The 11,706-nt window shown below is 44.6% G+C and overlaps 1 protein-coding gene across 1 annotated transcript in view; it reads right to left on the bottom strand.

Annotated features, from left to right (window-relative positions):
- Nucleotides 1-215: 215 nt before the first annotated feature.
- Nucleotides 216-11,706, bottom strand: part of LOC147890769 (uncharacterized) — a 28,055-nt gene continuing 16,564 nt past the window's right edge. The window contains exon 5 of the mRNA XM_087389541.1: nt 216-3,661. Within this exon, the coding sequence (XP_087245667.1) occupies nt 1,507-3,661 (2,155 nt within the window). The 3' untranslated portion in view covers nt 216-1,506. The remainder of the gene's footprint in view (nt 3,662-11,706) is intronic.

The following is an 11,706-nucleotide window of genomic DNA, read 5'->3' as shown; positions in this document are numbered from 1 at the left end:
GGGTGGAGGATACATAAAATGAGACTTGGCAAAAATCAACGCAGCCAACCCTAGTATTGCATGGCAGGAAGATGAAGACGAAGATGGGACAGATTCCACAACCAATATTCACCACTCTAAAGGACACGCCATTATCACACTCAGCACATGTGATATAGATAGCCGAGGAACTCACACTAGCTCAGCTGAATCAAAAGGCAGCTGAAAAGGCCAAGGTCAAGGCTGCTAGGAGGATGGAAAATGGGCAATATATCGTGAGGGCATGGCCCTCATCAAGGAGTTCAAATCCAAATCAAAAGACCCTCGATCTTCAACTGATGTATTGCAGATCATTGTCTTAATTTTCAGTCTACAGGGTAGGTACCTTATACTAACTCAGGGTTGATTCATGCATTCCCTGGGAGCTCCTTTGTGCCCTCCCTGAACAGATGTATTAGCTTGCTCTTTTGCTGTCCCATAGACCTGTTGGTCTCCCGTGGACTTTCTTTCTCCTTTTCTTTTGTGCACACAATTGTATATAGAGAGAGCAGATCTTGAACAATGCACAGTAGAGTAGAACAGCAAAACAAGTATTATAGCTGGCCTTAATAATGGACAAAACCTGATACAAAAGCGTGCTTAGTGTGCCCTCATCTCGCAAATAAGGTACTACCTAGATGTGGACTCTTGGCACCTTCAGATCTGTCTTCTACCCTGTCCTTACATATCCAATCCTCTGTCAGCCTATAGGTTTCAGGGCTGCTCAGATGCTGCACGAACAGCCCTTCTTGCTGCTCTGCAAGCAACCAATGGTAAGGCACTGCACACTTTTCCCTGGCCTCCCTGGTGCTCTGGATGCAGCCCAAATAGGAGGCACACGGTGACCTCATCTCTGACCTTCCTACTGTTCTGGATGCAGCACAATCTCAAGACTCAGGGTGATATCCAAGGCCCTCAATGGGGCCCTATCATAGGACCTGCTAATCTGGCCTACCCATACTAGGGTAACCCAACCAGATCTACAGAATGGGCCAACCCAGGCTGGAATAGCAGCCCCTTACTGGCCAGACAACCTGTCCTGATGACCCGACTGCAGACTGCAATCTACTGATATGTCCTGGCCCGCCTTCTGCTGTAGTGCACACTGGCAGTCGGTATTGCACTCATCCTGACTGGTCCCTGCGGACTGTCGTCTGGCAGAGCTTCCTGCCGAGCTGCTACAGGCCTCTGAATGGCCCGCTACTTGCTCTCCTGCATGCGTACAGCAGCCCTGCAGTTCAAGTAGCCCCTGCAGGACCTGCTACAGCAGTTCCATATGCTGCCTTCATGACATGCACACTCAGATCTGCCCATGTGGCAGCCTTCATATCTGCCTGTGTGGCCTCTCTTTCGTCCCAGACAGGCTGCTCGTCTATCTCCTTCATGTCCTCATTTGGGGTCTCGCACCTTGGGAGGTGACCCCTATAATCCCAACGCATATAAATCTTTGCTTTGGGAATTTCTTGTGCAAGAACACAAAATATCAGCTCAACTCTGTCCTGGCTTCTTCCATGCTTGTTTTTTCCTCGCCTCGACCAATCTCTCTTCCTCCTGCATGTGAGCATCTGCATATATGTTAGACATGAGGACATACGAGGCAGTGTCCTTATCATCCAATTGCATTGCATATTCAAAGGCCAGTCTTCCAAGCTCCACGTTACCCCACTTTTGACATGCACCCAACACTGTATGCCAAACCACAAGATTAGGATCTAGAGGCATTTTCTTCGCCATTGCTAGCGCCTCGTCTAAAAGGCCTGCACGGCCAAGGAGATCAACCATGCTAGTGTGGTGCTCAATAGTTGGAGTTATGCCATAGTCTGTACTCATGGCTTGAAAATACTTCTGGCCCTTTTCCACTAGACCTGTGTGACTGCATACAGTAAGAATAATAGCAAACGTGACCTTGCCTGGCATTATGCCATCTCCTCTCATTCTCTTGACTATATGAAAGACAATTTCACTTTCTCCTAGCTGGCCATAACCTCCAAGTAGTGCATCCCATGAGACCTCATCTCGAACTGGCAGTTTCTCAAACACTTTCCGTGCATTTGTAAGAGAGCCACATTTGGCATACATATCCACCAAGCCGTTGCCAACAAAAATGTCCCTTTCCAGCCCCTTTTCTGCAATCTTAGCATGTACTTCTCGGCCCTTGTCTATGGCCCCTATGCTGCCGCAAGCTTTCAAGCTGCAAACAAATGTGACAGCATCTGGAGAGAGACCCTCCAGTTGCATCTGTTTGAAACAATGCAGCGCTTCCTCACCAAGCCCTTGCTCGGCATATCCTGCAATTAGTGCAGTCCACGAGACCATGTCTCGAACTGGCAGCTTGTCAAATGCCTTCTGTGCTATTGCAAGCGAGCCACATTTGGCATACATATCCACTAAGCTGCTGCCAACAGAAAGATCTCTTTCCAGCCCCTTTTTAGCAATCTTGGCATGTATTTCTCGGCCCTTATCTATGGCTCCTATGCTGCTACAAGCTTTTATGCTGCAAACAAATGTGACAGCGTCTGGGGAGAGACCCTCTTCTTGCATTTGTTCGAAACAATCAAGCGCTTCTTCACAGAGACCACGTTCAGCATATCCTGATATTAGTGCAGTCCACGAGATTCTGTCCCGCACTGGCAACTTTTCAAACACCTCCCGTGCTTTTGCAAAAAAACCACCTTTGGCATACATATCCACCAAGGTGTTGCCAACAAAAAGATCTCTTTCCAACCCTTTTCTGGCAATCTCAGAGTGTATTTCTCGACCCTTGTCTAAGGCTCCTATGTTGCCAAAAGCTTGAAATCCTACGTTGCCAAAAGCTTTCAAGCCGCAAACATATGTGACAGAATCTGGAGGAAGGCCCTCCAGTTGCATCTGTTCAAAACAGAGTAGCACTTCCTCACCAAGCCCATGTGTGGCATATCCTGAGATTAATGCATTCCATGAGACTGCATCCCGAACTGGCAGCTTCTCAAATACTTCCCATGCTTTTACAAGTGAACCACATTTGCCATACATATCCACCAATGTGCTGCCAACAGAAAGATCTGTTTCCAGTCCCTTTCTGGCAATCTCAGCATGTATTTCCAGGCCCTTGTCTATGGCTCCTACGCTGCCACAAGCTTTCAAACTGCAAACGAATGTGACAGCATTGGGACAGAGACCCTCCAGTTGCATCTGTTTGAAACAGATTAGTGCTTCATCACCAAGACCATGCTCAGCATATCCTGCAATTAGTGTATTCCACAGGACCTCGTCCCGAACTGGCAGCGTGTAAAAAGTTTCCTGTGCTTTTGTCAGGGAGCCACATTTGGCATACATATCCACCATGCTGCTGCCAACAAAAAGATCACTTTCAAACCCGTTTCTAGCAATCTCGGCGTGTATTTCTCGTCCTTTTTCAGCATCTTTCAGCTTAGCGCAAGCCTTCAATAGGGCCACAAACGTATACGTGCTAGGATGTACAGAATCCTTTTGCATTTTCTGGTAGAGGGTTAGAGCATACCCTGAATCTCCACATTCAACGTAACCCTTGATGAGAGAAGTCCAAGAATACACATTCCGATCCACCAACTTATTAAAAACCTGCTGAGCATCGCAGATGCTTCCAACTTGGACCAACATTGGGACGAGGTAGTTCCCAAGAGATCTATGATCCTCCAGCCTAATTTTGCACATGTAGGCGTACAAGCGCTTCGTATAAGATAGACTTTTGCTTGCTCTGCACTTATGCAAGATGCATGTAAGGTTCTGAACGGAAGGCGGCCGGGGCAACCGTTCTATGGACGTGAGTGCATCCTCTAAGCTGAGCGTTTCCCAGCCATTGTTCTCTCGTAGTTCATCTGCTTTAGATACATTTAGGTGTGCTCCAGACATGAAGCTGGCCTCAGAGCGCTTCTCCAGCAAGCCACGGTCTTTCTCCAGCAAGCCATGGTCTTGGGCCTTACCAGTGCATGCTTTGAAGTCTCTCCCGAGCATGTCGTTAACCCAACCTGATCCGTCTATCCGTATGGTAGTCGCAGGCTTGAAAACTGGAAATGTTGGGTTGGTCTGTTGTTAACTTTCATCAGAGACTCGTCAGAGTAGCCAATCTACAGCTTTACCTGTGCAAATCATTCAGCTCAGACTCGTCGCACACGTACTTTGCTCGTTAGGATGTCCCACCACTGGGAAGGATCGTAAATGCTCCGTCCGTGAGCTACCTGCTACCAAGTATGACCACAATAAAAACCATCTGCCAGAAGTGGGCGTCGCCAGAAAGAACATTTTTTCCACGACGACAGTACCCGAACGCGAACAAACCTTCATAACCTTTGTATTGAATTCCTGCCTCCCCCGTAGAGCATCTAGCCTGCACAGATGATCTGCCAACCAGTCAAAGAGTGGAGCTCCGTTAAGGAAAATAACGGTGCCATGCACCTCCTGCGTAATCTCGTCGAGATTTACGACAGGAATTTCTGCCTCGTGCTATATATATATCCATCATCATCGGGAAAGTTTGCTTGCCAAGCTGGCAGGCATTGATTTCTGATATACCACTCAACATGAGATCCATGAGTTGAAAGAGAGCATGTATGTGTTTCGGATGATCCTAAGAGATTTACCACAGCAACATCCTCACTGTTTTCAGTCTCGTTATGTGACACGGTGGGTTGAGAACGCCACGGCGGTCAAATTATATTCCATCAATCGGTATTGACCACTATTCGTAGGCGAGTTTTCCCAACCGTCCGCAAATTCTTATTTCATGAATGTCCAGTGTGGGTTACTTTTCCAAGTCTCCCTCACTGGCTAGGGGATGGGTTGGAATACCTTGCATGTGCTTTGGGAAGCTTTTACTTTATCTCCTCCTTCTACGAGAGCACGTTTGGCCCCAAATGGGCTTGGAATCTTTAAGAGAGCCCAAGAGGTTCAGGGTTCCTCATCGTATGGATGTAAAGTTTTCAAATGGCTTGTATGATGGAAAGGGGGTCAGAGAAGGTGAAAGCCTTGTCACTGTTTGAGCCATGTCTGACCAGTTTATTGATGCCGAGTTTGGTGAGTCCAAGGTTGTGGAGGGTCTTCAAAGGCATCTGCAAGGGAAGTTGGAAGAGAATTCATAAGAAGGGCGAGTTCTATTTACATGGGGCATTCATCAACATCGTCAGGCTGCTACTTTTCAAAAATAAGTGCTCTAAAACTTTTGGAACCTTGACCACAGGTGAAATTAATTTCCTATAATTTCAAGGTTACTAGATATGTGGCTAGAGATCGTTTTGCAAAACAAGGAGGAAAACAAATTGCCTTTGCAGTCGAGCCGAAGGCAGCAAAATGAAACTTGTGATTAGCAAGGAGTTGCAAGATTTGTTGTTGCATTTTGGACTGAGCAAACTGGGGTTTCAGCTAACAAAAAGGATGTATATAGGTTTTGAATAGGCAAGAATCAACACATTCCACATACCATACATCTTTTGGATGAGTCACACGTATTGTTATTATGTTACATGGTAACATGTAAGATATTCTTTATGATAAAATCTGATAACAATGGAGTAAATTTTAAACTTCTTTAAGAGTAATTCACAGGAGAAATGTGGTGTCAGGGTTGTGGCATACATGGTTAGATTTTGCTTCAATTGTATTTCAAGCTTTTAATGATTCTATTCCTTGCTCTCTTGGGGAATGATGTTCAACAAGGTCAGTGTCCGGCGTCGAGAGGAAGATGAGGAGATAGATAATCTAGCAAAAATGGAAATAGAATGGTAGAGTATGTGATGATGTCGAGGGATGATGAAATAGAAATAGCGGACATAGCAATAACCATATAACAGTGCTATACTATCACTTCTCGCACTGCTATGTATACTATCACTTACCACTACTATGTATAGCACATAGCAGTTATAAAAGTGCTACATTATCACTTAGCACTGATATGGATAGCACGTAGCACGAAGTATAGAAGTGTTATACTATCACTTAGCATTCTATGCATTAGCTCTTAGCACTTAGCAATGCTATGTGCTATGCATAGCACATAGCTCGTTACCATATAGCACACGGCACACATAGCAACTTAGAACTTAGCAGTCGGCACTGCTGGCAACTTAGCACTTAGCACTTAGTAATGCTATGTGTGGTCTCCATGTGACTCACGTGTCATGGAGATCTCGAAGGAATATTGATGGAGCCTCCTACTCCATGCTACTCCTTGTGGGAGAAATGCAAGTACGTACCGGCCATAAGTGTCACGAAAATGGTTTCTAGAGTTGTTGCAATGTGAATCCTCATAAGAAGAAGGGGGAGAAGAAAGGGGAGAAGGAAGAGGAGAGGAAGAAGGGTAGGGAAGCAAGAAGTAAGAGAGGGGAAGTGGGATGAGAGGCTTTCACAAAAGCAAGAGACGAGAAATAGAAGACACATTCTTGGAAAACAAGGGAGGTTATATTCTCAAACTTGCAAGTAACAACTGAAGATTGACTTTTGGCCTTCTATACAAGTCACCTTTGAAGGGAGGGTCAACCCTATGCTCTCACTCATCTTCCTACCTTTCCTACTATCTTATTCTAATATACATTTCTCTTGGGCTACTACGATGGCTCCAAGGCAACTTCTAATAAGATTCATAAGTACATTGCACATATTTACAAGAGTTTGTGGGAAGGCACAAATTTTGACAAAGTTAACCCAAATTAACATACCCCCTTCTTGTAGTAGATCCGTTCTTGGATCACGAGATTATAACTACGCCTAAAGATTGTGCGGCCTGGATGAGGGAATGCATGTCAAGGAGTCATTGCGAAATTCTCAAAAGGGAAAATGGGGCTCCCAAAAATGAGTGTTGCTCATGTCCTCAAAGGTCTGTATGCAATGAGCATGAAGGTTGCAGACTCTGAGGTACATGTGGATTATTTGCCTATAGCAAGGGCACTCATTCGAATCATGTTCGAATCAAAGTCTAGCTCATGATGGACATTTAAATTTCATTCTTCCACTCTCAGAGCTCTTTTGAGGATCTCTTTAAGAAAAATGAGCAGTGGTTTAAAAAAGCGAATGGACACCACAATTGCTCGAAGTTGAACTTGAACATATGTATCAATAAAATATTGCACCTGGTAAGTGAGGCCATATGTGGTAGCCACCTTCAAAAAGTTGAAGCGAGGAAAATTTTAGATGACATTGGGGTCACTCGCTTGGATCTTTCGAAAGAGGCTCCATTTCTAGCATTGACGGAGAGGCATATATGTCAGGTGGATACAACGGTCCCGAGATCCTTGGAAGAGTCAAAAGAAATCTAGTTTGCAAACCTTTGAGACAAATGCTTTCAACAATGTCTATTTTAGATGTTGAGAAACTGCAACAAGCAATGGTCAAATTCTATGGCATGAGAGAAGATGGTAAGAGAAAATCCATTACAGCATTGCACTTTACTTAGTTTCATTTCCTATATTGCATTTATCATAAGTATCTTTTTCTTTTGTTGTACAAAATGCAATGGCAAGGTCATATTTGTCATCAAAATGGATGAAGCTCAATTGGTACTCACAGTGTGATGGTATTCTAGGTTGACTGAATGATGGAGGCATTCGCATATCTTTTCCCATGTGGACGTGTTGCACCTTTGCAAGCCATCCTTTCTTTCCAAACTTGAACTTCAAAATGCGGCCCTTCCACTCATGCAAGATATCACCTCTCTTGCTCTTGGGAAGCTTATGTGAACCTTTGGTTGATCCTTTCATGACTATCTAGTCATTCAAGTTGAAGGTGCAAGGGATCCACTCATCCAATGCATTCTTGGTGTTGTGAAAGACACAAGAGATCACACCATTGCATGGTCTTGTAGCCACCATATTTGTAGGGTCGCAATAGCAAGAATGGGACTCCTACAGAGGGCAATATAGCTTGGAGGGATAGAGAATCTCCAACAGAGGTAGAGGGAGAGGGGGGAGAGAGAGTGAGACAAAGATAGAGAGAGAAAGAGGGGGTAGGTAGGAAAGAGAAGTTGTTGCAGAGAGAGAGAGAGAGACAAAGGAGCTGCTATAGCCAAAATGAGCAGAGAAGGAGGGGCCAGAGCAAGAGGGGGCAGATGGTAGCTGCAAGAGAGGGAAACCCCACATTCAAAAAATGGTCAGAGAAATAGGCTAGACCACAATAGTGGACCAGAGAAGAGGGTAGACCACCTAGAGAGAGGGGGGGATCAAAACTCGCCCAATTGATAGCAGAACTAAGAGAGGGAGAGAGAGAGGAGCATACACGATATAGCTACCTGTAGACTAAGTGTATTGAACATGAACATGAAGATATACATGTGCACCCCTTAGGGTTAGGGTCAGGGTTAGGATTCGCCCCTATGCCCTATGTAGCCCTATGTAGATGGTGCAATTTACACCATCCTTAACACCCCCTCTTAAATTACACTAGGTAAGTAGAGGCTGCATGTACAAGACCTATTTATGGATTTTGTTTGCTGCAAATGATAACATCCAAAACTGGCAAGAAAACTGAAAAAGAAATCAGAGTAGTATGTGCATATGTGAGCACAGTGACTACGTAGCGGAAGCATGTACAATGAGTACAATTTACGATCCTATACAAAATGTGGATTTCTCCCTCTTAAGTTGTGGGTCATCCTTTGCCTTTGGGAATAAAACCCAAAATATATGCCAAAGGGAAGAGGAAGGAAATGTCTTGAATGCAAAGTCCTCCTGGAAGACTGGTCGATCAAAAGATGAATACGTGAACAACGGTGTGTATGGCTGCATGCTGAACATAAACATGTCATGAGTCATCATGGACTGTGCAACTGCTCTAAAGAAGAAGCATCCGGAAGGCTAGTCGATGTAGTGATGGAGAATCAGGGTCGTCCATCAGCAAGGTCCCTGCCTTTAGGCTCCCACACCTGTGAGCCTCCTACTTGGGCTCTGATACCATGTTAGAAATTAACCCAACAGAGAGTACGCACAGCAGAAGACTTATAGTAATGCCCAGGAGCTCACACACTGTGTGGTGTGGGTGTGGAATCACAAACTTCTTTACTTATGTGCATTCAATAGATGTGCAGACTCATCAATAGACAATGAACCGGCCAGATAGAGAAACCACCAAAATATATATTTCCGTCCAAAACTATGGACACAATACCAGAGAGATAGATCTAGAGTCCCACCAATGGTGTAGTCCTCTGATCTTACCACAAGGTCCTTCTCTTATCAGCTGGCTATATCTAGACTCGAGCCCGCGTGCTCCACCTGGAGCTTCTGTAGACTTTCCATCCTTTGACCTTAGCTGCTTGCTGTCCTGGAAGACAGCCAAGGTCTCAGCCTCACACTGAGCTAAGTCTACAGCAACACTACTACTCCTTTAGCTTCTGGATGTAGGCCCTAAGGGTTGTGCTCTGCTGCTCCTTTCTGCTATGTTGGAAGCTACACTGCTGGATATTGAAATGAGGCCTGAGCCTCTCCTTTTATAGGCCCTGAGGCCTGGCAAAAAATACCGACTCGTCAGCCCTATTTTGGCCAACTCAGTCTAGCTAAAAACCGACCTAGTTGGCTATCCCTACCAGCCCAACCAGGGCCCTATATAAGGGACTTCACTAGGCCCTTTTCAGCCTTTGTTCATGCAGGGACCCAGCCCTCTTGACCAGCCTAACCAAAGCCTGGTTGACTGGCTCAACCAGCCCCAACCAGCTCTACTGTTGGCCGACCTGTTTGCAGATCTGTCCCGCCATATTCCTGTGCCATCTTTAGGGTATGTTGCAGGCCATGTGCCTGCCCACACACCTTGCCAGATAGCTTGCCATGTAGGCACCTGTACACCGGGATACCCCACCATCTCGTGCTACTCTAGATATGTCTTTTCCAGGCCAGATCTATGCCATGTATGCATCGCCATCTGCCATGGTCTCGATGCCATGTGTTGCAGCCACTTTGATGCGTCCAGGTACTTTCCTTTTTCTCTCTTGAGCACATCCTGTCCTAGGTCTCCCTCCCCCACGCTCTCCTCATTTGGGGGCTTACAGATGGGGAGGTGACCTTTCCAACACTGTCCCTATGAACAATTTCACTGGTATGAAAGGATTGGTGAAAGATGCACTCTATGCTCCGAAGCTCAACAAGAACCTCTTATCAGTTGGTTAAATGATGGACATACATGACGATCATCGCAAGAAATTGGATGTGAAGTCATATCCTGATAGTCTTTTGAAGAAGTTTCATATGGTAGATTGCAAGATTGCAGCCACTCCATGGAACAGAGTTTGAAACTTACTGAAGATTCAAAAATCCTACCATCAATTACAAGTACTATTGGCAACTCATCGGATCTCTTATATATCTGACTATCACACAGCCAGATATCTATTATGTAGTAAGCTCACTAGCGCAGTCTATGTCAAATCCAAAATAGTCTCACTGGAATGCAGCCAAAAGAGTCTTGAGATACATCAGAGGTACAAGACAGTTTGGGATAGAATACATAGGAAGTCATCCACGGTTGCATGGGATACTGTGACAGTGACTATGCAATCGTTTGTAGTGGCTATTGCTTCTGCCCAATATTGATTCAGAAGATGCTTTTCACTAAGCATTGCTCTAGCACTATTTGCTAAAGTCCCATTCTTCCTTTCAGCTCTTGCATTCTGCTGAGGAGTATCTGCACAAGTGAACTGTCTTCGAATGTCGTGACTTTTGCAAAAGTTCATGAATGCTAAAGACATGTATTTACCTCCTCTATTTGATCTCTTGACTTTGATCTTTCTGCCTCTCTGGCTTTCTACCATGGCTTTGAATTCTTGAAATCTGGAAAACACTTTAGATTTCTCTTTCAGAAAGTAGACCCAACAATATCTGCTGTAGTCGTCGTTGATGAAAGTCAAGTAGTAAAGTGAACCATTGATGCTATGGGTCTGGGCATAACCCCATACATCTATATGTATCAAATCAAGAATACCTCGCACGAGAGGTACTTCTGCCAAAATTGGTTCGCTTTTGTTTATCGAAGCAGCATGCTTCACAAACTTTTCCAAGAAACTGTAGCTTTGAAATCCCGATTTCCATATTCTGATTCCTGAGATCTAACAAGTACTTGAAGTTGACATGACCATATCTCTTGTGCCATTTTGTAGATAGTGGCATCTGTTGTGGTTGAGTTGACATGGCATGCTTTTGTGGTACTATAGCTAGCATTCTGTACAAGCGTCCTTCCTTGACACCTTTTACTACTAGAGCTGACATCTTCTGGATTATCTCTGATAGTGCATTCATCTCCATTGAAGATAACTCTATAGTTGTGTTTCATCATTTGACCTACTGACAAGAGGTTCTTGATGAGCTTCGAAACATAGAGCACATCTTTCACCAATCCTTTCGTACCAGTGAAATTGTTCATAGGGATAACACTTGTCCCTTGGACTAGATTTGGTGTATTATTTGACGTGTAGATGACATTCTTTTAACCTTCTAATGGCTTCATTTCTATGAACTGTTCCTAATGATTTGTCATGTGAGATGATGCACCACTATCGATATACCAAGGATTGTGTTCCGCTTGGTTGACTTAGCTGAAATCCTCTTTTGGATTGTAGTCAGTGTCTAGGTACATTGTATCAATTTGCTGCATTTCCTCGTTTGTAAGAAACATATTCACATGTTCATTTGCAAAATGACTGTGACTAGAATGTCCACCACGATGATTTCCTCTAGCGTGGAAATTCCCTCGATT

Source organism: Dipteris shenzhenensis, chromosome 18 (genome assembly GCF_047967505.1).
Source record: "Dipteris shenzhenensis isolate YYH24624 ecotype China chromosome 18, Dip_SZ_1.0, whole genome shotgun sequence".
Classification (NCBI taxonomy): domain Eukaryota; kingdom Viridiplantae; phylum Streptophyta; class Polypodiopsida; order Gleicheniales; family Dipteridaceae; genus Dipteris; species Dipteris shenzhenensis.
This window is presented reverse-complemented; position numbering and strand designations above follow the sequence as displayed.